Source organism: Ctenopharyngodon idella, chromosome 7 (assembly GCF_019924925.1).
Source record: "Ctenopharyngodon idella isolate HZGC_01 chromosome 7, HZGC01, whole genome shotgun sequence".
Taxonomy (NCBI): Eukaryota; Metazoa; Chordata; class Actinopteri; order Cypriniformes; family Xenocyprididae; genus Ctenopharyngodon; species Ctenopharyngodon idella.
In genome coordinates, this window is record NC_067226.1 from 5,794,552 (window position 1) to 5,822,439 (window position 27,888).

Below are 27,888 nucleotides of genomic sequence, written 5' to 3' on the forward strand. Positions count from 1 at the left end.
AATACCACAACCACACAGTATTGTTTACAAAACTTTCTGAAATGTTCCAGTATCCTTGTTTATGGGGCGGTTCAAATCGCGTTCACATATTCACAAAAGTTTATGTGATATTCGTATTCATAAATGTAAACGTATTTTCATTTCATTTATGAATACGAATCAAGTAAACTAAATGGTCCATTTCCTTTTTCCATTAAGATTTATACAAATGTTTTTACTCATTTAAAATTCTTAATTCATAATATGAATAATATGTAAGGATTAAATTCAATTTGATAGAATTTTACTATACAAATGAAATTCGTAAATCATAAAAAATAAAAAAGGCTTTTTTTGAGTGCACATAAGAAAAAGATCGTACTTTAGTCATAATTATGACATTAAGTGTAACTCATCACACATATTAAGTAGGCTACTAGGAAATAATTGTTATATTTCAAGTATAAACTATGAAATAATAAATAATTATAATTTTGACTGCCATAACGATGCACTTTTATGTCATAATTATCTTTTTCTAATAATTCCGACTTTTTATCTCATAATTGTGACTTTTTATGCCATAATTTTTTTTTATTTTTTTTTTGTCCATCCATCAATTCTCCAAACCGCTTATCCTCTGTAGGGTCGCAGGGACTTTTTTAAGTCATCATTATGATTTACAAAAGCACGACTTTTCTTATGTGGGGCAAATGGACTTCCATACTTACCTTTTGTCTCCCTCTTGACGTTTATGTCTTCGCGATGGCGTCACACAGACACGCCCAGCCTCTTCCTCACTGCTGTGTGTAGAAAAGTCGGAAACAAGTTCAACCGCATCTTTTATGTACCGTTAGCCGAATACCGTTACTCTGCTACCGAGCTAAAGCAAGGTAGCCAGACAGGAGAGACAGGAGAAACAGGAAACATGGCAAAAACGTACGACTATCTGTTCAAATTGCTGCTAATCGGAGACAGCGGAGTGGGCAAGACGTGTCTGCTGTTTCGATTCAGTGAGGACGCGTTTAACACCACCTTCATCTCCACTATAGGTCAGTTTAACACTATGACTATTTGATTTGTATGTATACATTACATGAATGTTAACTGTGTAGTCCTGTGGGAGGAGAAATAAGCTGTTCTATAGATACATGGAGGTTTAAATACATACATGTGTCTGTCTGTTGGAGTGACAGGAAGAGGCCGTGAATGTGACAGCCTTTTTACTGAGCTATTCTTCGACATGTTTTATTAGCGTTTAAAATGACAAACAACCGATTTTCTATACTGATACGTCAGGATCAGTTGGCATATACTACTTTTATATGTAATTTGAATAAAACGTAACGGTATGCTGTGTTTATAGAGGTAGCATGATGGCAGCCTGATTAGCTGTTCGCTAGCAGTGTGGGCTGGACTGCACTTTCGTTTCTGTGGTTAAAGAGACGTTTAGGTGTTTAGATTCACATTTCACCATTAAGCAAGAGTTCAAGGGGGCCAGAGAGAGCACTTTATTTGGATAAGATTAAAAAGCGGTTTGTGTGCAGTCACAAGTGGCTTATCTCATTTATATGATTGCTTACTTGCTGAGTTCTTACTTGCACTTTAACCTTCAAGTTGGCATGAAATGAAAATTATTATTATTTTTTTTTTTCTAAATTCATGTTATAGATCCCACTGTGAACAATTAATCCGTGCATGTTCCATTAAAAAAATGTTTTGACCTTATAATATTTAATCAGAATGTCATAACTGGACCTTCCTGTGAAACGACAGACTTCTCTCTGGTGACGTATACACGACTTCACCAATCATTAAGTTCGCTTAAACTTCGCCCCTGCAGACTTGTGTTCATCTACCTCCACTATTGAGTGCAATGCCCACATCTCAAAATTCAATCAGCAACCGATGAATTGGACCAAGCCCTACATATTTTCTTTTTTGATAATCTGTTTCAATCAGATGTACGTCACAATACAGGAAGATGTGTCACTACTTCCGTTTTAACACTATTATTACCTTGAAGCAGTAAACTGTTTAAGTCAGCAGACCTATAGTGTTATTTTCGGGATATGAAACCATCAAAATGAGAATGCACATACATGTCACAAGTAATTGTACAAACTGTCACAAGTAATTGTACAAACATACATGGACTAGGTCACCAGGCTTATTGTTTGTGAACACGCTACTTGTTGTGATATTTTTGACACAACTTTAGGAAGGATTGTCTCTACCATGGACCAATATGTCATTTCCTGTGCGAAACCTGTGCGAGAGTTCCTTGACCTTTTGTCATTGTTATGCCACAGACTTCCCCTATTGCCATGAACAATACTGCTGTGTCACATCCCGTCCCATGTCCTGTCTGAGCTTTCACTGGTGGCAGGATTGTATGCCTCAATACGGACTGCCAAGTTTTCTCATAACTGCCATAAGCAGGGGATCACATTGTGTTGCTACTGAATGCAACAGGTTTACATGCATCATGTGTAAAGCCTTTTGCAACACAGCAGCCATTTAGTTGGTCAGGCATATGTTAAACCATTCTGACCTTTCTACACATTCCATCTCCATGGTTACTCAATGAAAACATGTTAATGGGACGATTCCCTTGTCAGCGGAAAGAGTTGTGATGTGTTCTGAGATGAGTCAGTTTTACAACAAGTCATCAAAGGACTTTTTTCTAATATATATATATATATATATATAATATTTTCCCTAATACTAGGTATTGAGATACAGTATTTCACATCACTTATTTCTAAACATTATTATTGCAGGAATTGACTTCAAAATCAGAACAATTGAGCTGGATGGGAAGAAGATCAAGCTTCAGATCTGGTGAGAGTCTGCATTATACAGTATAAAGCAGAGATGCCCAAACCCGTGGAAAGATTCAAAAATGGGAAAAACATGCCATTGAAACAGATCTTCATTTCTAATTTATATTTTTGTTTTATGGTTTTTGTATTATTGTTTGCATTGAAATGTAGAGAATATACGTAAAATAATAATACAGTTTTAATGTTGTTGGAAATAATGCAACATTTCCTTTTTGGCCCACAGCCCTCAATCAAGTTTTGATTTTTGGCACTTTGTAGTAAAACGTTTGGCCAAAACTGGTATATAAAGTATCATTGTACATACAATATTTAAAATGTGTGTTTTATATTTGCTATAAAGGGATACAGCCGGACAGGAGAGGTTTAGAACCATCACCACTGCATATTATAGAGGAGCAATGGTAAGATATAATGTCTTATTCTTTAAATAAATAATGTCGGATATGCTTCTGCATATGGTTACTATACATAAGCTATGTGTTGTTTTTTTTCTGTCACTTTCACAGGGAATTATGCTGGTGTACGATATCACAAATGAGAAATCATTTGACAACATCAGGAACTGGATCAGGAACATTGAGGAGGTGAGAAACAGCCCTAATGCTGGAGAAAATAAGCATGAAGTTTTTGTTTCGTTTTGTGAGTCTGTCATATGGGTTCACTTATGTCTGTTTTATCAGCACGCATCATCGGATGTGGAACGGATGATATTGGGTAACAAATGTGATATGAATGATAAGAGACAAGTTTCAAAAGAAAGAGGGGAAAAGGTATGTATAATTAAAAAATAATTTTTTAAATGATTGAAATTACTGAAAATCTATTTTATAAAACAAATCTTGGTCAAAGAAACTCCCTGAACAATCTGGTATGTAAAACGCTGATGTGTTTATTTAAACAGTTCCCTTTTTTTGCTACAGCTAGCTATTGATTATGGAATCAAATTCTTGGAAACCAGTGCAAAATCTAGCACAAATGTTGAAGAGGTGGGGGAAAATTTATTTTTTGGAAAGCATTATGCAATGTTGAACCAATTTAATTAATTGTAGTGAGAAAGATTTGCATATTTTACAAGGTATCATAAAATCTGATCTAGTTTCATATCTCTGTTTTCTTCAATGCTAGTCCTTTGTCACTCTTGCTAGGGACATCATGACCAGACTAAACAGAAAAATGGTGAGAATGCTTATGTTTATAATCTTATCTAAAAAAAAAACAATTGATATGCTTAGTACTACTCACTGACTCAAACACATAAGTGCATTAATATTATTGAAATTTTCACAATAAATGTATTGTCTTTGTGTCAATTCAAGTTGTGAAAAAAAAAAAAAAAACATTTAAATGTGGCTTTATCTCTGAAATGAATGCTGAATGGATTCTTGTTTGCTTGCATCTTTGTGTTTAGAATGAGAATAACCCTTCGGGTGGAGGAGGAGCAGTGAAAATCACAGAGAGTCGATCCAAGAAGCCAAGCTTCTTCCGCTGCACTCTGCTCTAACCCAGCAGCTCCTGCAGCCTCAGTGTGTGAATGACTTCATTTCTCTAAGTGTGTTTGAGCTCAGTATGTGTGTGTTTATGCGAGAGTTTACAGTATCACTGGACTTTCAGCTGTTAGCTGCTGCTGAGAGCTCTGGACTTTAGTCTTTCATTTAAGGCCTGAAGAGAGTATGCTAGATAAAAGACTCATCCAAAACATTCCTTTTAAACCAAAATATCCATCAACCTACCCCCTTAAAGGATTAGTTCACCCAGAAATGAAAATTACCCCAAGCTTTACTCACCCTCAAGCCATCCTAGGTGTATATGACTTTCTTCTTTCTGATGAACACAATTGGAGATATTTTAATAAATATCTTGACGCATCTGAGCTTTATAATGGCAGTGAACGGGACCAACGAGTATGAGCTGAAGAATGTGCTTCCATCCACATCCATTCATCATAAACGTGTACTCCACACGGCTCCGGGGGGTTAATAAAGGCCTTCTGAAGCGAAGTGATGCGTTTGTGTAAAAGTTATGAATTAAAATATCTATCTTCCACCAGACCGCCTTCTGCATTCAACTTACGGAAAAAAACAGAACTGGCTTTGCGTCAGTTACACTTTCTCCGTAAGTTGAATAGGGAAGACGTAGGACGTAGCGTAACTGCAAGAGTTTTACACATTCTTTGTATGTTGAATACGGAAGGCGGTCTGGCGGAAGCTAGATATTTTACTTCATAACTTGTTAAATAGTTAAATTTGTTAAATTGTTGTTACATTTTTAAATATGGATTTTTTTTTTTTACACAAATGCATCGCTTTGGTTCAGAAGGCCTTTATTAACCCCCTGGAGCCATGTGGAGTACACGTTTATGATGGATGGATGTGGATAGAAGCACTTTTTTCAGCTCATACTAGTGACCCCTGTTCACCGCCATTATAAAGCTCAGATGCGTCAGGATATTTATTAATATAACTCCGACTGTGTTCATCAGAAAGAAGAAAATCATATACACCTAGGATGGCTTGAGGGTGAGTAAAGCTTGGGCCAATTTCCATTTGAAAGAGAGCTAATCATTTAATCACAATTTAGTGTAGCCTGATTTGAATTTTGAGAACATTTTTTTTTTTTTTTTCCCCTTTACAATGTCAATAATTAATTAAACAGTCAATTTATAGTTCGTTTTAAAGTGCTTTGTTAAAGCACAGTTTAATGAAGGAAAGTATATGAAGAGATTACAGAATATCAAACTCCTGCTATTATGCAGTTACTGGCAATAAAGACTGGACCTAAAGTAGCAACTGAAGAACCTGATGGTTTGACAGCTATATACTGGTCAAACTGAAGGACATGCAATATATATATATATATAAATATATATTTTTTGTTGTTGTTGAATGTTATGTTTTGGTATATTTAAATTCACCCATTTTATAAATTTTTAGTTACTGTTACAAAGCCGCAATAAACTGTGGAATATAAAGCAGCGTTCCACAAGTTGTAGTCTTCCCCCTTTCCCTGACTTTACGTTATTAACCTTAATTCTAACTGAGACCAAAGTAAAAAGAAATCAAAACTGTGATTGATATTAACAGTCAAAATTTCTCTTTCTTTTTTTGGTTGTAATCTCTCATATATTATATATTGAGCATGAAAAGAGAGACAAAAGAATGAAGAGAGAGGGCTAGGACCCTTTTCCTAATGCTTGTTGAAGCAGCAGCCAGCTAGGCCCTGTATATTAATATATACAGTATTACATTTACTAATGGTATTATATTTTTATACGCAAGCATATTTTACTCACCACGACATATAAATCATGTTAACCTGTGCTTATGTGAGATTTATTTGTTAATACTCATTTAAATGTCATCACAGTATTCTGTACGTTGTCTTTTTTAATTCCCTCTTTTATAAGACTCTTATGAGTGTGAAGTCATGTAGTGTTTACAATACCACTGCAACAATATCTTTTTTAAGTCATGCACTGTTATCTGTGTGTGTGGGTCTCTCGTAGAGCCTCCTCACTTCATAAACCACTTAATGTCAAGCTTGTGAAGGCAACCACTCAAAAAAAAAGTGCAAGATTGTACTAGCTTGATTGTGTCCTCTGAGCTTATTAGACTTTTACCAAGCCCATATGGAACCTGCAGACTCTTATAGCTGATTTTGGAGGAAATCCATTGAAATTCTGCTGAATGGTTTTAAACATGGTCAAATCTGTCAACCAGACAGGAGAGTACTAAACTTTTATTACCTTTGAGCATATCAGATGTTCACATTTCTGTGTAAATCTACAGATCTTTCCATGTACAGATTCCATGTGGGCCTGTTACAAATTTAGAACACAAAATTCAAACTGAAACGCTGAGAATCTAGATATTTCAGAATTCGCAATCACTTAAGTTACTCATAATGAATGAATGATTAATTCTACTGTTTATGTTTAAGGGTGTACGATTGCTCGAGTTCCATTGGCTGTTGTGCATCTTTTTGACAGAACCGCTGCTCAGAGTTGTGCCATTACCATGTAAAGGGTTAGTCCACCCAAAAATGAAAATAATGTTATCGTTTACTCACCCTCATGTCATTCTCAACCTGTATGTCTTTCTTTGTTCTGTGGAACACAAAAGAAAACATTTTTGGAACAAGAAATGTTGTACAATGGAAGTCAATGGTAACCAAAACTGTTTTGTAACAAACTGTTGTTTGTTTTGTGTTCCATAGAAGAAAGTCAGTCATAGAGGTTTGGGAAAACATGAGCAGGAGTACATTTTTGGGTGAGCTATCCCTTTAATGGCCCTGTAGTCATGTTTTGAATATGCATGCAGGCACATTTGCATATTTTTCAATGAAACAGTGACAGCACTCAACTTCCCATATGAGCATAAAGTCTTACTGACTATTCAATGCAAGCTTTTATGTCCTGTTTTATAACATGTCTTCCTTGATTTCCTTGTCTGTTCTATAATATGTCAAGAGTTTACTGATTATGTAAAAAAGATTAAAATATCTTTTCTAAGTTATTTGTGCCCAATTTATTTTTGTAGTGCTTTACTATATAAGATAATATTTATATAATATTTGGAATGATGTGTTGAATAATAAACGGCATCAATGAAGATAAATTTCCCTTTATTTTGAAAAATGGGATATTTAATATCTACAGCACAGAGGTAGACCCTGAGTTCCCTTTTCATTACCAGGTTTTATTACATACCTCATAAATATGAATGAAGTAGGCTATGCCTGTTAGCTAAGATGTCAGTGCATGAGCATAACTAGTGTTAGAAGTGTATTTCATACTGGAAAATAATTAAAATCAACCATTTATCAGCTTCTTTATGCTAGCACTTCTGTGATTATCTTAATAAAATCATGTCTGTGTGCCTGTCCTCTCTTTGGAGGGTCTGTTGTCATTGGTGTTGACTTCAAAGGCCCCAGCCAGGTCTTTCACACTACTGGCTGCTCGAGGTTTGTCTAGGACGTCCCCTGCGGCCTTCACCTTTCGTGGATTTGTGTTCAGACTCTTAGATCTGAGTGAGGGGTACATCCTGTCCTCTGCTACATACAAGTGATCTGAGTCTGTCAGCTCTTCTCTCTTCTCTTCTCCCCCTTCTGTTTTGGTGCTTTCGCTATATGCCTCTGTCTCATTCTCGTCATTCTTCTCCTCACTTTTCTCTTGTTGCGTTTTTGTCCTCTTGCTCTCCTTAGAAGCACCTTCTTTATCTTGGTCCTCTATCTGTCTTGATTTCTCTGAAGATGTCTTGGGTGAAAGGCCGAACGGGGAGGGATGAACTTTGTAATCAAAGCGTGGAGGCCAGCGACCTAACGTTGGCGATCTGTTCGCTTGATCCTGTAGGCCGTGAGGCTCCGAAGCCCATGTGTTTCCCGGATTGCCCAACCTCGACTGTGCCACTGAAACATACAATGTACTGCTTTTGGATCTGTTCTCGTATGAAAGTGAGTGAGTTTGAGTTTCAGTTGGGTACTGCCTCAAGGACTGTGCTCTTTCCAGTGGATGTGACATTGTTGCGTCTATCCTAGCTTCTAACAGAACCTGTGGGTCATTAGGGAGCTGAGCGGAGGTGTGTTTTGGGGATTGAGAAATCTGGCCTCCGCCCCCTGACTCGCAGGGAGAGATGAAGATGTCCACACTGGAGCTAGAGCGTGTCCTCTGCCGAAGGGGCACCACATCCAATGTGGGACCGTAGGAAGAAACATGTTGAGGATTTAGAAGGAGCTCGCCGCTACCAATACTGCCACGTCTCTCTGCATGGCCCTTCCTGTCCCCTGACATCTCGTCACCACGGTCGTCGGCATCCAGGTGCCAGCGATACAAACTATAGCCATCAGCACTGGTGACGCTACCGCGGCGAAGCAGGCCAGATTGGTCGACGGCCATTGAGCTCCCGGATCGAGCGCGGACCAGTTCGCAGCGGTCGATGCCAGCCAGCCGCTCCAGCGCGTGCATCATGCGGCCAGAGAACTCCTCTAGCTGAGCCAAGCGCAAGTCTACTGTCTGCAGAGAGGCTTTCATGGAGTGCTCTCGTTCATTCACCTCCTCCAGACGCATGGACATGTTTTCGACCCTGCGACAGCAAGTGTTTCAAATGGTTGTTGTCATTTTAAACTCAATTGTTACTCTAAATGCAGGGCTCAACAATAAGAATGGCTTACTTGCCCAAAGCCAGTGTGTGAGTTTTGCAGCTGACAGAACTGTCACTGGACCTTTTGAGCTAGTGCTGAATTACCACTGAACATTTTACATTAATTGATTCTGTACTTCCATTTTTAATGCCTTTTAAACTATAAGCAAATGTTTGGTTTTCTATGATGTATTCTACATTGTTGTTGTAAATTCTGCTGATTTGTCACCAAGAGAAAGTTATCTAGCTGGCTAACATAGATGGGGATTTGTTGAAATTGCAAAAATAATAGTCTTGAAAGCAGGGGCCATTTACACGACACTGTTTTCAACCAAAAACTAAAAATTTTATGCGTTTTGGCTGCCCATTTACATGACAACATTTTGTGGGCCTGAAAACGCAAACTTGAAGTTTTTGAAAACAATACCGTGTAAACTACAAAAACGAATTTGTGAAAATGGAGACGTCATGCATATGCGTATTACGTGTTCAGTCTATAGGTGCATAGTTTTTCTTTACAAAGTGACATCGCCAACTTCTGGCCTGGCCTGTAAATACATTGTTTTTAATCATGTTTGCGGATCCGTGTGAACTGGGATCTTTTTGACAACGTTGTCATCTGTACGTGAAAAAAAAAAAAAAGATTTTTTTTTCAGTTGTCGTGTAAACGTACCCTTAGTAAAAGGCTAATGCACAGAATGCATTTTTGCATTCCATTGCATTCTTCTTCAACGTCTCGTGCATGATGCTGCTCAAGTTAAAAGTTGTTCACGTTAAAAAACGCATCTCAGGACTGTGCATAATTTTTTCCATCCCACTGTTTGCATCTAGAGTTTTTCAATGGCTCAAATAGGGAAAAATTGTCTCGAGATGTGTTTTTTAAAAACTTTTTAAAACGTGAACAGCACATTTTAAGAATGCAAGCCCAACGGTCAAAGACCTCTATATTTACTGAATATTTACCTCAAAATACAATGGGAAAGCAGTGCAGTGAAGTGCAAAACGCATTCTGTTGAAAACTACATACCAGCCAGTAATGTTTTACATTGCATGGCATAGTTAAAAAAAAAAAAAAAAAAAAAAAAAAACAATATTCATAAAATGTTTATGAATTTATGGAGTTACATTTTAGCTCTATAATTTCCAGAATGTTGCAAATTTTCTTTTCCATAAATAAAAAAAATGAATAAAAAACTTGTCAAGAAAAATTAACATTTAAGAATAATGCTAAAAATAAAAATGGATCATTCTGAACAGAAGAAAAAACTATTGTTGAGCCCTGAAAATACATTTGCAGGTGCAGTTGTTGTTTTTCATCCAGTACCTCTGGGAAGTGATTCGGATTCTCTCATCATTGGAAGACTGTGCCTCGTCCTCCTTCTCTCTGAAGTACTCCTCCACACACTGTTCCTCAAACTCATACAGACTCTTCAGTTCCTCCGGACTCAGAGTTAACTCTGAAAAAAAGGAAAAAGAAAATAATAGCCAGTTTTAATATAAGTTGCTATAACATTGATTTACTGAAGCAGTAAAAATGAGTAACAGGAGTAATTACTCAGCCCGCGGTCTCTCTCGTCCAGTTCCCCTTCTTGTTTCTTCCTGCAGCGGCAGCACAGGCGCTTCAACACAATGTATATGTGGCTAAAGATGATGAGGGGAGGAGGAAGCACTGGTCTGTCGTGAAACGTCATGATGAGCTGGTAGCGCTGGAACTTCCACACTTGGTTGGAGATGGATTTCACTTCAAAGAACGTGTTACTGTGAAGGGAGTGAGTTCTCTCGATGAGTTGATAGTGAACAAATGAGAACATAATACAGTTCTATGGTTCTAAGCGTTATATTTTGTATTTAGTCTTTGACTCACTTGAATACAGCAATGAGCAGGTTGACCAGTAGGATGTTGGCTACCAATAGGTAACAGGCCATGATGGCAGGTGTGAGCCAGGCCCCCGGTATACATGGAGGGAGCTTTTTTCCATCTTCATCATACATATTTTCACCACAGGGTGCTGTCATACATACCAGAGGTTAAAGGGTTAATTCACTTAGAAATGAAAATTCTGTCATTAATTACTCACCCTCATGTCGTTGCAAACTCACAAGTCGTTTGTTCATCTTCAGAACACAAATTAAGATCTTTTTGATGAAATCCGAGAGTTTTTTTTATCTCCCATAGAAAGCAATGAAATTACCACATTCATGGTCCAGAGAAGTAGTAAAGACATCGTTAAAATAGTCGACGTGACTGCAGTGGTTCAACCTTAATGTTATGAAGCGACGAGAATACTTTTTGTAAGCAAAAACAAAACAAAAATAAAGAATTTATTTAACAATTTCCTCTCTACTCTGTCAGTCTCCTATGCAGTTTACGTTGGAGACACATTGCAGAGCTTCCATGTTTACATCCGAACACCGGCTCAGTATTGGCTGACACTGTACACATGATCAGCACGACGCATGCGTATGATGCTGACGCAGGAGCCGGCCAATAATGAGTCGGCGTTCGGACGTAAACATGGAAGCTCTGCAATGTGTCTCCAACCTAAACTGCATAGGAGGCTGACAGAGTAGAGAGGTAATTGTTAAATAAAGTCGTTATTTTTGTTTTGTTTTTGCGCACAAAGTGTTCTCGTCCCTTCATAACATTAAGGTTGAACCACTGTAGTTCACGCTGACTGTTTTAACAATGTCTTTACTACTTATCTGGACCTTGAATGTGGTAATTTTGTTGCTTTCTATGGGAGATAAAAAACCTCTCAGATTTCATCAAAAATATCTTAATTTGTGAAATGAACAATCGTCTTGTTGGTTTGGAACGACATAAGGGTGAGTAATTAATGACAGAAATTTAATTTTTGGGTGAACTAACCCTTTAAGATGCAACCATGATGTGATTCTACAGTGTTTAATAATTACATTGAATTGTGGGTATAGTGGAAGAATTTTACACTTACGATTAATCTCCATCGCATAGACTAAGAGCATGTAAAAGAGATAGAGAGAGAGAAAGCACAGATAAAAATGAACATATTTTTATCATTTCACAATCAGCCAGCCATCTTACAGTGCATTATGAAGATTAGAATTTTGTACACTTCACTGTTCAAGTGAAGATAGGAAAGATACTCCACTGTTCAAAAGTTTGGGGTCAGTAATATTTTTGAAAGAAATTAATACTTTTATTAAGCAAGGATGCATTAAACCTTCTATTCATCAAAGATTCAGGAAAAAATGTATCACAAAAATATTAAGCAGCACAACTATTTTCAACATTGATAATAATAAGAAATGAGCTCGAGCACTAAATCAGCATACAGGTGCTGGTCATATAATTAGAATATCATCAAAAAGTTGATTTATTTCACTAATTCCATTCAAAAAGTGAAACTTGTATATTATATTCATTCATTACACACAGACTGATATATTTCAAATGTTTATTTCTATTAATTTTGATGATTATAACTGACAACTAAGGAAAATCCCAAATTCAGTATCTCAGAAAATTAGAATATTACTTAAGACCAATACAAAGAAAGGATTTTTAGAAATCTTGGCCAACTGAAAAGTATGAACATGAAAAGTATGAGCATGTACAGCACTCAATACTTAGTTGGGGCTCCTTTTGCCTGAATTATTGCAGCAATGCGGCGTGGCATGGAGTCGATCAGTCTGTGGCACTGCTCAGGTGTTATAAGAGCCCAGGTTGCTCTGATAGTGGCCTTCAGCTCTTCTGCATTGTTGGGTCTGGCATATCGCATCTTCCTCTTCACAATACCCCAGATTTTCTATGGGGTTAAGGTCAGGCGAGTTTGCTGGCCAATTAAGAACAGGGATACCATGGTCCTTAAACCAGGTACTGGTAGCTTTGGCACTGTGTGCGGGTGCCAAGTCCTGTTGGAAAATGAAATCTGCATCTCCATAAAGTTGGTCAGCAGCAGGAAGCATGAAGTGCTCTAAAACTTCCTGGTATACGGCTGCGTTGACCTTGGACCTCAGAAAACACAGTGGACCAACACCAGCAGATGACATGGCACCCCAAACCATCACTGACTGTGGAAACTTTACACTGGACCTCAAGCAACGTGGATTGTGTGCCTCTCCTCTCTTCCTCCAGACTCTGGGACCCTGATTTCCAAAGGAAATGCAAAATTTACTTTCATCAGAGAACATAACTTTAGACCACTCAGCAGCAGTCCAGTCCTTTTTGTCTTTAGCCCAGGCGAGACGCTTCTGACGCTGTCTGTTGTTCAAGAGTGGCTTGACACAAGGAATGCGACAGCTGAAACCCATGTCTTGCATACGTCTGTGCGTAGTGGTTCTTGAAGCACTGACTCCAGCTGCAGTCCACTCTTTGTGAATCTCCTCCACATTTTTGAATGGGTTTTGTTTCACAATCCTCTCCAGGGTGCGGTTATCCCTATTGCTTGTACACTTTTTTCTACCACATCTTTTCCTTCCCTTCGCCTCTCTGTTAATGTGCTTGGACACAGAGCTCTGTGAACAGCCAGCCTCTTTTGCAATGACCTTTTGTGTCTTGCCCTCCTTGTGCAAGTTGTCAATGGTCGTCTTTTGGACAACTGTCAAGTCAGCAGTCTTCCCCATGATTGTGTAGCCTACAAAACTAGACTGAGAGACCATTTAAAGGTCTTTGCAGGTGTTTTGAATTAATTAGCTGATTAGAGTTTGGCACCAGGTGTCTTCAATATTGAACCTTTTCACAATATTCTAATTTTCTGAGATACTGAATTTGGGATTTTCCTTAGTTGTCAGTTATAATCATCAAAATTAAAAGAAATAAACATTTGAAATATATCAGTCTGTGTGTAATGAATAAATATAATATACAAGTTTCACGTTTTGAATGGAATTAGTGAAATAAATCAACTTTTTGATGATATTCTAATTATATGACCAGCACCTGTATTAGAATGATTTCTGAAGGATCATGTGACACTGAAGACTGGAGTAATGATGCTGAAAATTCAGCTTTGCCATCACAGGAATAAATTACATTTAAAATATATTCAAATGCTTAAATTGTAAAAATATTTTACAATAGTATTGTTTTTACTGTATTTGTGATCAAATAAATGCAGCCTTGGTGAGCATAAGAGACTTTATTTAAAAAAGTTAAAAATTGTACCAGCCCCACATTTTTAAATGGTAGTGTACTCCAAGACATTTGCACAATAATTTATATGTTGTGCTGTATTTCATAACAATACTTCCACATATTACTGTACAACCACCATCTTGTTGTTATATGTTCAATATTATTATTAAAACATAATTTTTATTACTTAATGTAATATTTAAAAATTAACTTATTACTTTTTTTTTTTAACATTTACATTTATTCATTTCGCAACCTGCAAATGAGAATAATAAAAGCAGAAGAAATTTAACCAAGGGATACAACAATAACAGTGCTACCACACATAAATACCAGAGTAGAAAAATGCTAGAACAGAAATGTAAAAGTGAAGGGAAAAAAGAAAAATCAGTCAACAACTATGAACAGTTACAAGACACAGCTACAAACCTAAAACTCACAAGCAGGGTAGGTAAAGACCAGCACTGTCACACACTCAGTCCATCACACATGATTCAGCAGAGGGCGAATGCCACGGCGGTGTGAATGGTCACATGATCAGGAGATGAGACACAAATCTTTCTGCAGAGTTCACAGATACAGAAAGGATGGAATGGAGACAAGACGAATCATCCACACATGAATCAGGAAACAGAATCTTACTATGAATTCTAGTCTTACGGTCTATCGAGTCAGCAAACACTTCTCCATAGATCATCCAGTAGGGCATGTAGAAGATATTCCTCGCCAGACGCCACGTCGGCTCCTCGTCCGGGTGCAGGATGGCCTGACGTGCCACGCCGAAGCTCATGAGAACCACCAGCATGATCACCACAAAGTACAGCATGTCAATCATCTGCACACACACACACACATAAAAACACCATTATTGTTCGGATAACATAAAAAAGCGCTTTTGAGCCGTTCGTATTTAAGTTTTCATGTTAGTTCTCACCATTTTACCAATCATCATGACATACGGTCCCAAATACTTGTTAACTCCAAAGATGTCGAGGACACGAATGTACCAGAAGATGATGTCCACACAGTAGATGACACGTCCGTAGCCCATGTAAGGCTCATTCTGCAAGCGCAGTAACAGTCCCATGAGGAACGTGGTAATGGCAGCCAGGTCAGTGATATTCCAGTACTCTTCTAGCCAGACGTTTATCTTCTGTTTCAGCTTTCCCGGCTCTGACATCAGGATCTACACACAAGCACATGCGTCCAATGAAGGAAACACAAAAATGTAACAACACAGCAACACATTTTTGCTTGTGTACTTCACCTGTCTAACTTTCTCCAGTCCAAGAGTGATGATGTAGGAGATGACGATCCATTCCTGTAATGATGGCCATCTCTCCATTTTCACCAGGATGATGTAATTATACAGCATCAGGTATACCAGGTAGGCAGTCTGAGTAGATACATAATCATTATTTTTTTCCAGTTTATGATGTTAGAAATATGTTCTACAACAAAATTTTGATTTTTAGGGTGTGTTTTGACTTTCATGTGTTTCTTTTAAGTGTCACATACTGTATTGAACCAGAACTTGGTAAACGGAGCATTAAAGAAGTAGTAAATCTTCTTCCCGACGGGCACTCGTTTCTGTCTCTTTTTGTCATCTTCCTCATCACCTTTCTTAGATGTTGCCTCCATGTTCACAGTGCCATCCTGATAATAAACATCCATGCTGAGAGTTTTACTCACTTTTACCTCATAAAGATCCATAAAAATATATAGAATATATTTTATATCTTTTAAAACATTATAAAATGTTTTATTTTTTTTATCAGTTTAATGCATCCTTGCTGAATAAAACTATTTTTTTTCTTAAAGGGATAGTTCACCCAAAAATCAAAATTACCCCATGAGTTACCATCCAAGTTGTATATGACTTTCTTCTTTCAGACGAATACAATCAGAGTTATATTTAAAAATATCCTGGCTCTTCCAAGCTTTATTATGGCAGTGAATGGGGGGCCAGATTCTAAAGCCCAAAAAAGTGCATCCATCCATCATAAAAATACGCCACACGGCTCTAGGGGGTTAATAAAGGCCTTCTGAAGCAATATATAAATATATCCATATTTAAAATTTTATAAACTAAAATAATAGCTTCCGGCAGATGACCGTACACATACTGCACACGCCGACTTGCGCCACAAGAGTGACCCGTGATGTGTTGTATGGCGCAGGATGTAGGAGTAGCGTAAGCTTGAACGCCTCTCGCGATTTAAACAATAGGGCTGGGCAACAAACTCAAGTTTCTTTTATATCGAAATCTGCTGACATTTCTCTTTAAAAATTCTTGTTTTAGACTTCTAATTCGCTACCGGTGTTTTGTCTTGCTCTATCCTCTGCGCCTCCGTGTTCGTCATTACGTCATGCATCGGGGTCAGGGGTTCCTCTTCCACTGCAAATTGATGCGTACGGCTGTCTGCCGGAAGCTAGTTATTATAGTTAATAGAGTTTTTAAATATGGATATTTTTTTTTATACAAAAACCCATTGCTTCACTTCAGAAGGCCTTTATTAACTCCCCAGTGCCGTGTGGAGTATTTGTATGATAGATGGATGCACTTTTTTGGGCTTCAAAATCGGGCCCCCCATTCACTGCCATTATAAAGCTTGGAAGAGCCAGGATATTTTAAAATATATCTCTGACTGTGTTCCTCTGAAAGAAGATAGTCATATACACCTAGGATGGCTTGAGGGTGAATAAATCTTGGGATAATTTTCATTTTTGGGTAAACTATCCCTTTAAGAAAATTATCAATTAATTTCTTACAATAAGAAAGAAAACAAACAAACAAAAAAACCATAATGTTAGTGTACATATATTCACCTTGCCAGATTTGTTATCATCCTCTTTGTCTTTGATCTCTTCTTTGTCTTTGGAGTTTTGGTAAGACAGATCATCTCCAGTTCGGAAGTCAAGGAGAAGGATGGCTGGAGGAAAAATGATTCCAAGGATCACCTAGGAATGATATGGAATGATGAAAATGTTGATATATAATACTTAGAGTCTGCAGCTTATAAATGTAGTGTGTTTATTTTTTTATTGCAGACCTTGAGTCCGTTGCTCTTGCCCACCCGCAAGCAGCCCATCCACATGTCAGTGAGCAGCATCTGGCTGCAGGTGTGAGCTATAAAGTCTCTGTGTTTGGCAGCCACAGCCAGTTTCAGACAGGTGGAGTTACTCCAGTTCTTCAACTCATATGTCAACAGCTTCATGGCCACCTGCTCATCATGTTTGTATGACTGATCTAGCAGCTCATATGCTAACTGACCAAATTCCCTGAGTGTGAGAGGGAGAAGAGAGGTTTTATGTGAGAGGTGACAAAATAGAAAAATGGTTCTATTCTATTCTATTGTGTTGCATGCAACCTAGTACTGTTTTGCACTTTCTAAATGAATTACAGATAAATGAATACACTATACTATATGCAAGATTTTTTTTAAAGAAATTGATTTTACTTTTAACAAGGACACATCAATTGATCAAAAGTGTCAGTTAAAGACATCTATAATGATAAATAAATGATAAATATTTCCATTTCAAATAAATGCTGTTCTTTTGAACTTTCAATTCCTCAAAGAATAATGGGAAAAAAATTGTATGCCATAGTTGCATAGTTGCAACTGTTTTCAAAATATGGTTCTTAAACACCAAATCAGCATTTTAGAATGATTTCTGAAAGATCATGTGACACTGAAGACTGGCGTGATGGCGTAAGTTGTTTCTTCATAAATTTGGAGAGTAGACCTAACTGTGAAATTATTACAATAGGCTTTAAAAAATACCCAATATCCAAAAAACTCCAATGTTTTTAATCGCGATTAATTACAGAAAAATAATGTGCTATTCATTTGTTAATTTTTTTATTGATAGCACTAAATAATATAATATAATATAATATAATATAATATAATATAATATAATATAATATAATATAATATAATATAATTCTCACTTGGAATTATTGTCCAGATCCTGGGAGATGTCGTCTACTAGTTCACTCCGTGAGGATTCGTGCGCCATGGCTTTATAGAGTTTACATGCCACTAGAGCTTTGGCCATGGCCTCCTCTCCCCTCTGCCAGAGAAACAGCGCCATCTTCTGGCGTTTCATAAGAACAGCCCACACCATCAGCTCATGGAAGGGGTACTGGAATCGACTGACCTCTGGGTCATCAACGTCAATATCGATCTCTTCCTCTTTCTTCTTCTTCATCTTCTTTTTGCCTTTAGGTCTTGGGTCATCGTCCTGTCAAAAACAGAACGAATCGGCTGTGTCTCTGTAAATACTACAAGTTTTAATTACCAGTCACATTTCTTTTATATGTGAGAGTATACAGTTCTTGACGAACAAACATATTTCTGATTCTAAATACATAAAGAAAACCACAAACATAAAATTTTAGTTTGTAACTGTTTTAAGTGGCTTACCTCCATACCCAGAAGTTTCAAAGCTTTGGGCTACAAGAGAACAGAAAGATGGAATCAGGCGCGTGTTTGAGCTTATTTGAATATTAAAAGACACATTGTCAAATAACGAGACATTTTAAATTAGAAATACAAGTTGTTTTACATTTTTCTGTTTTATTTTTGAGTAAATGTTTTGTAAAATAATATTATTTCAGCACCCAAATCTAAATATTGGAGTTTTTCGGCCACTGGAAAAACCCATATTGGTTGGCCACTATTATATTATTATTAAAGGGTTAGTTCACCCAAAAATGAAAATAAGGTCATTTATTACTCACCCTCATGTCGTTCCACACCTGTAAGACCTTCATTCATCTTCGGAACACAAATTAAGATATTTTTTATTAAATCCGATGGCTCAGTGAGGCCTGCATTCACAGCAGTGACATTTCCTCTCTCAAGATCCATAAAGGTACTAAAAACATATTTAAAACAGTTCATGCGAGTTCAGTAGTTATACCTTAATATTATTATAAAGCGACGAGAATATTTTTGTGTGCCAGAAAAACAAAATAACTACTTTTCAACAATATAGTGATGGGCCGATTTCAAAACACAGATTCGGAGCTTTACGAATCGAATCAGTGACTCAGAGCGCCAAAGTCACGTGATTTCAGCGGTTTAGCCGTTTGATAGGAGATCCGAGTCACTGATTCGATTCGTAAAGCTCCGAAGCAGTGTTTTTGTTTCGGCCCATCACTATATTGTTGAAAAGTCGTTATTTTGTTTTTTTGGGCGCACAAAAAGTATTCTCGTGGCTTTATAATATTAAGGTAGAACTACTGAATGGATCTTGAGAGAGGAAATGTCATTGCTTTGAATGCAGGCCTCACTGAGCCATCGGATTTTATCAAAAATATCTTAATTTGTGTTCTGAAGATGAATGAAGGTCTTACGGGTGTGGAACGACATGAGGGTGAGTAATAAATGACATTATTTTCATTTTTGGGTGAACTAACCCTTTAAGCTAAGCTATTGTATTATATGTATAATGTGCTTGGAGGAAAATTTGATTGTGTATTTTCAGATATACATGATGAATGTATTATACATGAATGTATAATGTGTAAGGGGTTGGTCATAACTCACTCTTTTCAGTCCATAGAGGTTATTATAGAGTGTGCGGAAACTTTTCCTAGTATAGTTACACCGATAAGCCCCTCCCATGAGATACTCCAGAACCAAGCCAATGTCAATCAGAGTGATCTGGTAATCTGGCGGTAGGTTTCCCTGGAAACATTAATGTCATAACGCCATAAAATAATTGGTCCTTCTATTGCTGCACTTCTAGCTTAGCCTATGCTGCTGAAACTGCTGAGAGTAAAATAAAACTATTGATGCAGTGCTCTCACAATCACACACACATACACAAATTCAAACACACACTTGCATTAACACACTGTCAAGAAGATTAAAGTCTTATTCTTTAGAACAATAGGCCATAAAAGGAAAAAACAGTGTGATTTAACTCATGATAATCTCAAAGACAACAAAGATCATGGCACAAATTATTAATAATGAACTTTACCTTTTTTACATCTCTGACCACAAAATGCAGTGTGTTGATCGGCCCTAACCTCTGAATGACAAAAAAATAAATAACTAAAATCATAAAAACATACATAGTTCATGGAAAAGCTCATTTGGCTTCATCTTCTGTAAAATACACAGATGTTCGTGGGCTAAGTGCTTTCTCCTCAACAACAGATTACATTAGATGATTTGATAATGGATAAAACTGAACACACGACTGACATTTTCAAATCATATTGCTTAGAAAAAGAGGAGAGGAAACAGTGAAAGCTCTAATAACTGGACATGTGGGTCATATTCGTCATTGGTTGTATTGTTGTATTGTTAAAACATAAAAGGCACTCCATACAACGTGACCCTCTAATATTTCATTAATTGATGATTAGTGCTAACTGTGTTATAGAGCTCTTCCAGCCGTGGGATCGTCAGGAAATGGTGGATGTTGACGCCATTTTCAATGAGGAGCTTCACAAAATCCACTCTGTCAAGCACGAGTGCGTCCATCATGGCCTGCTCCAGAGAATTAACCTATTTTACACATCAACACACACAAATATGAATATAATTCACCAACAAGAACATACACACATGTATAAACAGAATTACTTAAATTAACTCACACACACACACACACACACACACACACACACACACACACACACACACACACACACACACACACACACACACACACATCCCTGTGTAAAGCACATGCTCACTGACACAACATTACTAAAAGAGTAAATCTTACCCAGCTAAGCAGCTCTAGTTTTCTAGGGTCTGTCTCCTCTGGAGGCTCAGGTTTGGATTTGGCACCTTTGCCCTTCTTACCCCTGGCAGGTTTACCCTTGCTGGCACGGGTGGCGATGGGGCTCTTTGGTTTATCCTGTTGGCTTGTGGATGAGGTGGGGAGGGACCCAGCAGACTGGCGATGTAGATATATGAATATGTATTAAAAAAGGCATATGTATTTTTTTGAATAACTTTCTATTGACGAGTACTGCTTCTATATAGGCAATCTGTGTGCTATGTGCCCCATAACCCAACTGTCACCTACAGGCCAGTGTTGTCCATGGACGAAGATCTGACTGTGAGCGATATCCACACGGTTCCAGGCCAAAGCCAAACTCAGCTGGTCTGGAGCTGAAGCATTTGTGCCTGATAACACCCAAAGAAAAATGATCCAGAATGTAAAGGCAGATGTTTAAGCTTAATAGAATTAGATTGAAAGAGCAAGATGAAAATCATTTTTTAATAATACTAAAATTCTGATACAAAACAAAGTACTTTTCATAGATATTTTCATGTTCAGGATTAGTGCTATTATAAATTGTGTAACTGTGTTCTGAACATGATTTCACCTTTCAGTAGAGCAGTTAAGATGGCCATCTCAATATCCTGCTGACCCTCTGATGCCGTGCGGAAAACTGTGATCTGTTTCAGCACAAAAGTTACTGATGAAATATTTTATCTATCATATAAGAAAACCACTTACATGACTGTAAGAAATAACTGTCACAAAGGTCAGGTGCGTTGGAGAAAGTCATGTGACCCACAGTATTCTGCCAAGTTAGGGGTATTTTCAGGACACCACAGGTGGCTGTGAAAGATTAAAACTACTATTATGAGATGAAATAATTATGTCACAATGAGGCGTCTCTTCTCTAAGAAGGAGTTGATTGTCCTTGGAAAATGCTATGTCTTGCCTATGATAAAGAGTTGACCATCATTCGGCAGGCTGCCACAATTAGAGAGATGGGTGAGAAAAAGAAAGACTTAACTGTGTGAAACAGATGGGGTTGCTGGGTATTGCGAAATAACAAATAAGAAAAAGGTATAAGAATGGCCAAAGACAAATTCATATGCGGTGACTGTCATCTCGGCTTCATTGATTTGTTCAATAAAGTCTTATTTTGACATCTGGAACTGCTTCTTGAGATTCATTCAAAAGAAAGAGAAGACTTTTGCATATTAATATACATAGTATATACACTACCATTAAAAGTTTGGGGATTTTTAGGGGAAAAAAGTATTTTATGTTTACCAATGCTACATTTATTTGATGAAAAATAGAGTAAAAACAGTAATATTGTGAAATGTTACTACAATTTAAACTATTTATTTGTTTTTTATTTTAATACATTTAAAAAAAATTTGTGAAGGCAAAGCTGCCATTACTCCAGTCTTCAGTGTCACATGTTGCTTCTGAAATCATTCTAATATGCTGATTTGGTGCTCAAGAAACATTATTATCAATGTTGAAAATAGTTGTGCTACTTAATATTTATATAATACCGTGATATTTTTCAGGATTCTTTGATGAATAGAAGTTTCAAAAGAACAGCATTTATTTGAAATTTATTTTTTTTTGTAAGTCTTTACTGTCACTTTACTGTCACTGTTTAATCAATATGATGCATCCTTGATGAATAAAGTATTAGCTTCTATAGAAAACCTAAAAATCTTACTGACCCCAAACTTTGTAACAGTAGTATAACTCTATAAGTGACAAGCAAAAATTTGGCCTAAATGGTTATAATACATACTGACAAATGGAAACATGAAATATAGTATTTTGTTTATTCATTTTCCCACAGCTGTTTTTAATTATCATGGTTGGACAAGATGTGTTATGTTTTTGATCTGATTTTGATTAATTTGGTGGGTTGGATACTGGATTTCTTGACAAATAGAACACAGAGGGTGAAAGTAAATGGCATTTTATCAGATTTATTATGTTCGTCTGCTGGTTCACCCCAGGGCTATGTTCTTTCACCTTTATTTTATATACCAGTATGTGCCAAAATAACCATGTAATTAGGACTATATTGAAATTTGCTGATGACACCGTTATCATGAGTCTGTTACACGACAATGAGTCTGGCCATGGTCCTGTTATTGAGGAGTTTGTCACCTGGTGTGATGAATCTTATTTGAAGTTAAATATAACTAAAACAAAGGACATGATTATAGATTTCAGAACTTGTGCTTTACGTTATGACCCTACGATTATTATAGATCAGGCGGTGGATTGTGTAGAAAGCTACAAATATCTTAGGACAGTCATAGATTCTAAATTGACTTTTGAAAAGAACTGTGAGATGGTATGTAAAAAGGGACATCAGCATCTGTTTTGCCTCAGAAAGCTGTCTAGATTTCACATTGATGGTTCATGGCCCCTAGGTGGAGAACTAGATGATATAAGTATACTTTTGTACCTGCAGCTATAGAATTATTAAATAAAAAAACCAGGAGATGATATGCATGGTTACTTTATGTATTTTAGGTGGGTGTCGAGGGTGTGTGTAGAAGCACATTGTCATGACTTTTTATTTATTTTTTAATATTTTATTGTTATTGTATGTTGTTATGTTTTATGAATTGTCTTAAGGATGGATTGCTGAATCTCCTGTCTGCGCAACAAATTTACCTTCGGGTACTAATAAAGATACCTTGACCTTGATCTAACTTTATATGTATGTTGAAAGAAAATAAATGATTAGAAGGATAAAATGTCTGCAATACAGAATCATAATGATTTGATGATTGAGAAGGGCACTGAATGCTGCACAGGGCTGAGCAGCCAACATGCACAAACATGTTTATTGTTATGTTTCCCATAGCGAAAACATGTTCTTCAAATGGTTTTGAGGAACTTGCCTCAGTGTCCCTGGGTTTTGGAAGGAAATTTAAATCTCTATATTTTCATGAAGGGCACAAGCACTCAATGGGATGACATGCAAATAGAATGAAAAATTGTGAGCTGGATGTTGTGAAAGACAAAAAAAAAAAAAAATGAGAATAAGAAAAGAAGAACAATGTATGATATGAAAAAAGCAAATGAGGCTGAATGAATGACAGTCATGTTTATTATCATATCTGTGAAATATAATTTTTTTCATAAATATACAGTATATCTTATATTGCGGCAAAAAATCTGGAACAATCTTGTCTTTAATCTGTTTTCTTTACATTCCATTTTTTTTTACTCACCAGCTCTCTTTTCTTCATGCACTCCATCACCATGAGATAAATCTGCTGTGCCTGATTGCGGTTGTAGTTAAATGTCTTCTGTATGGTTACCAGAAGCTGGTCTCTAACGCTGTCATTAACCAACCTACACCAGAACATACGTTTTTAAAAACCGCGAGACAGAGGAGGTCCATTGAAAAGGAGATTTTAAAGTTAAAGTAAAAAAATATTTTTTCTCCTGTTCTGTAGTGAATATGCTTAAGAAAAAAAAAAATCCAAAACTGCACCTTTAAGATTCGATAATAATAACTAAATCATCATCAATATTTTCTCACCCATCCTCCTCAGAGTACTTGTGAGCGAATGAAATGATATCTGATGCTCGGCCGCTGCCGTCGCACACCACCACGGGTACAGGAGGGTCTTCACGCAGACTCTCCAACACAATGGAGATTACATTCGGCCCGCCTTCAAGAATCAGACACACCAAAGGGACCCCTTGACCTAGACCTGTACAAACACACACATAAAACATACTCATGTACAAATATGTACAAAATAAGCAGTGATTAGACATGAAAAGATGCTTTTGATCATGATTAAGATGGATGCAGTACGGATGACTGTACGGGTTTTGATGCAGTACGGGTTGACGTCTGGACCTCCCTTTGCTGTCCCAGCCTTATCAGGAACTCCAGGCATAGGATGACAAAGGGAAACCCAGGATGTCACAGACTGGGCCTTTCATCACTAGACCAACATTCATGGACTCCAACAGTGTTTTTGACTTGATGGATTCATTAATATTATTTTACTATCTTCAAAACGTTGCCTTCACTATTAGTTGTTCTCTAAAAGTTGTTAGAGTGACTTACGTGTGTTGATCTTCTGCAGAGAGATGTGCTTCTCCAGCTGCCTGCGCAGACGGACCTCCGCGCCATACTTTCCATGAGTGCCGTTATCAGCCAGAATGAAGTGGGAATGGCTGTTGTTAAGCACAGAAAGTTTGCTGAGGGGGTTGGACATGGTTTGGTAAGGTCTCGTCACCTGGTCAAAGCAAAAACGCATGACTCAAAAACCTCACAGAATCCATTAGTCAAACATCCACTTATGTCGATTAAAAACGAGCACATGTGTTCCTGTGAAATGACATGAATGGCTTACATCTCGTCCGATCAGATCCTCTTTATTTTCCACAATTCCCCACGGTGCAATTCCGATGGCACACACTTTCCCACGGGACTTGGAGGAGTGGTCTTTCAGCGCATCTCCTACATGGCGAATCACTCCTTTGTAATGTGACAAGAGGGAATAAACATTAAATCATTAGTGTGTTATGTGGTGGAGTCATTCACAGTTTATTTCTCAACAGGAAAGCAGATGATTTAGCATCTGAAACAGTAACAGATGACCATTTAAGTGAGGTCAGTTAGGTCACACCATGACTTGGTCCTTAATTACCACATTCTTATTTGAGTGCCATTTAAAGGGTTAGTTCACCCAAAAATGAAAATAATGTCATTAATTACTCACCCTCATGCCGTTCCACACCTGTAAGACCTTCGTTAATCTTCGGAACACAAATTAAATTATTTTTTTTGAAATCCGATGGCTCAGTGAGGCCTCCATAGCCAGCAATGACATTTCCTCTCTCAAGATCCATAAATGTACTAAAAACATATTTAAATCAGTTCATGTGAGTACAGTGGTTCAATATTAATATTATAAAGCGACGAGAATATTTTTGGTGCACCAAAAAAACAAAATAACGACTTATATAGTAATGGCCGATTTCAAAACACTGCTTCAGGAAGCTTCGGAGCGTTATGAATCTTTTGTGTCAAATCAGCGGTTCGGAGCGCCGACACGCGATCTGAATCATGATTTGATACACAAGATTCATAACGCTCCGAAACTTAATGAAGCAGTGTTTTGAAATCGGCCATCACTATATAAGTCGTTATTTTGTTTTTTTGGCGCACCAAAAATATTCTCGTCGCTTTATAATATTAATATAATATTAATATTGAACCACTGTACTCACGTGAACTGATTTAAATATGTTTTTAGCACATTAATGGATCTTGAGAGAGGAAGTGTCATTGCTGGCTATGCAGGCCTCACTGAGCCATCGGATTTAAATAAAAATATCTTAATTTGTGTTCCGAAGATTAACGAAGGTCTTACAGGTGTGGAACGGCGAGTAGTAAATGACATTATTTTCATTTTTGGGTGAACTAACCTTTTAAACTGCAATTCTCAGTGTAGTTAAACACTCACCTGTACTAACTCCTCCAGTGAAGATCCAAGCCCCAGTGGTGACTGCTGCTTTTATCAGGCCCTTTCCGAACACTTGCTTGAGTTTGGGCTGCAAGTCAAAGTTCTGCAGGCCGCCATGCACAGAGATGAGCAGAGTGGGCAGCTCTAGCTGCCATTCTTTCACCATCAGATGCAGAAGGCTATCAGCCTTAGTATCATAGGACACACGGATATACTGATGATGAACAAGGAAGAGAGGAGAGAAAATTATATGACTTTACATCAGGACAATTTCTAAGATGATTCCCAAAGTTTGCAATGAAAAAACAAATGAATCACATGGTTGTCTGAAAAATACCATGGCCTTGTTGACATGACCTCCTCCCTGGAATTCAATGGTGCCGTATGCGTCAGTCGGCATGGCTTGTGTGTGCTTAGCAACTGACCATTTCTCTTGTGAAGGCTCGTTCTGCACCCCCTGACCTTCATCTGTGCTCTTATTGGTGGAACCAGGAAGAATAGCCACATGTTGGTTTACCAGCTGACCACAAGAGCACCTACAACAGTTAGCAAAAAGGTAAAAAGCCACCATTAACCACAATTGCACACCTCATCCATTTTTAAAAATTCATTTTAATATTAGTTTAAAGGGATAGTTCACCCAAAAATGAAAATTACCCCATGATTTACTCACCCTCAAGCCACCCTAGGTGTATATGACTATCTTCTTTCAGATGAATACAATCAGAGTTATATTAAATAATCCTGGCTCTTCCAAGCTTTATAATAGCAGTGAAGAGAGGATGAGATTTTGAAGCCCAAAAAAGTGCAACCATCCATCATAAAAGATAACCACACAGCTCCGGGGGATTAATAAAGCCTTAATAAAGGCTGTCTGAAGCGAAGCGATGCATTTGTGTAAGAAAAATATCCATATTTAAAACTTTAAAAACTAAAATAACCAGCTTCCAGCAGACAGCCGTACACATGCCGACTTATGCCAAAAGAGTATCCCCTGACGCGATGTAGGAGTAGAGTAAGCTTTGACGCCTCTTGCTGTTCAAACAAATAGGGCTGGGCAACAAACTCAAGCTCCTCTTCTCTTATATCAAAATCCTCCAACATTTCTCTTTAAAAATTCTCATTTTAGACTTCTAAGAGTTCACTCTTCCATTGTAAATCGATGCGTACGGCCGTTTGTTGGAAGCCACTTATTTTAGTTTTTAAAGTTTTAAATATGGATACTTTTCTTACACAAATGCATTGCTTCGCTTCAGAAGGCCTTTATTAACCCCCCCGGAACCGTGTGGATATCTTTTATGATGGATGGTTGCACTTTTTTGGGCTTCAAAATCTCATCCTCTATTTACTGCCATTATAAAGCTTGGAAGAGCCAGGATTATTTAATATAACGCCGATTGTATTCATCTGAAAGAAGATAGTCATATACACCTAGGATTGCTTGAGAGTGAGTAAATCATGGGGTAATTTTCATTTTTGGGTGAACTATCCCTTTAAGCTTTAGTAATTGTTATGTGCTTTTATCATTTTTATTTAGTTTTTAGCTTTAATATTTC

The 27,888-nt window shown here is 37.3% G+C and overlaps 2 protein-coding genes across 6 annotated transcripts; one reads left to right on the forward strand and one right to left on the reverse strand.

Moving 5' to 3' along the window:
* Positions 1–759: 759 nt before the first annotated feature.
* rab8b (RAB8B, member RAS oncogene family) lies at positions 760–7,336 on the forward strand. Of its 3 annotated transcripts, none has more exons than XM_051900326.1 (8): positions 760–1,031; positions 2,763–2,823; positions 3,166–3,226; positions 3,332–3,409; positions 3,506–3,595; positions 3,746–3,811; positions 3,951–4,001; positions 4,234–7,336. In XM_051900326.1, the coding sequence occupies exons 1-8, from the start codon at positions 908–910 to the stop codon at positions 4,324–4,326; spliced, it is 624 nt and encodes a 207-aa protein (XP_051756286.1). In that variant the 5' UTR covers positions 760–907; the 3' UTR covers positions 4,327–7,336. The 3 variants fall into 3 exon arrangements, with proteins under 3 accessions (XP_051756286.1, XP_051756288.1, XP_051756287.1); XM_051900328.1 differs by having other exon boundaries at positions 3,971–4,001; XM_051900327.1 differs by lacking the exon at positions 3,746–3,811.
* On the reverse strand, positions 5,714–26,868 carry trpm1a (transient receptor potential cation channel, subfamily M, member 1a). Of its 3 annotated transcripts, XM_051900312.1 has the most exons (25): positions 26,670–26,868; positions 26,333–26,546; positions 25,217–25,341; positions 24,928–25,099; positions 24,388–24,562; positions 24,074–24,197; positions 21,442–21,514; positions 21,138–21,238; positions 20,832–21,005; positions 20,474–20,608; positions 20,076–20,126; positions 19,637–19,777; positions 18,509–18,538; positions 18,034–18,326; positions 17,129–17,357; positions 16,905–17,036; positions 15,594–15,731; positions 15,343–15,471; positions 15,010–15,261; positions 14,736–14,910; positions 11,914–11,934; positions 10,824–10,968; positions 10,515–10,717; positions 10,284–10,416; positions 5,714–8,902 (listed from the first exon to the last, which is right to left on the reverse strand). In XM_051900312.1, the coding sequence occupies exons 1-25, from the start codon at positions 26,730–26,732 to the stop codon at positions 7,687–7,689; spliced, it is 4,644 nt and encodes a 1,547-aa protein (XP_051756272.1). In that variant the 5' UTR covers positions 26,733–26,868; the 3' UTR covers positions 5,714–7,686. The 3 variants fall into 3 exon arrangements, with proteins under 3 accessions (XP_051756272.1, XP_051756273.1, XP_051756274.1); XM_051900313.1 differs by lacking the exons at positions 11,914–11,934; positions 20,832–21,005 and having other exon boundaries at positions 15,594–15,773; XM_051900314.1 differs by lacking the exons at positions 11,914–11,934; positions 18,509–18,538; positions 20,832–21,005 and having other exon boundaries at positions 15,594–15,773.
* Positions 26,869–27,888: the final 1,020 nt, after the last annotated feature.

Bases quoted from the DNA above. Each gene is read 5' to 3' on its own strand.
- rab8b (XM_051900326.1), top strand. From the start codon at position 908: ATGGCAAAAACGTACGACTATCTGTTCAAATTGCTGCTAATCGGAGAC. The intron at 2,824-3,165 runs GTGAGAGTCTGC...TTTGCTATAAAG, and splicing joins AAGATCAAGCTTCAGATCTG to GGATACAGCCGGACAGGAGA. The intron at 3,812-3,950 runs GTGGGGGAAAAT...CTTCAATGCTAG, and splicing joins CTAGCACAAATGTTGAAGAG to TCCTTTGTCACTCTTGCTAG.
- trpm1a (XM_051900312.1), bottom strand. From the start codon at position 26,732: ATGCCGACTGACGCATACGGCACCATTGAATTCCAGGGAGGAGGTCAT. The intron at 21,006-21,137 runs GTAGGTGACAGT...CTACATCGCCAG, and splicing joins TCCATGGACAACACTGGCCT to TCTGCTGGGTCCCTCCCCAC. The intron at 8,903-10,283 runs GTACTGGATGAA...TTGCTGTCGCAG, and splicing joins ATCCGAATCACTTCCCAGAG to GGTCGAAAACATGTCCATGC.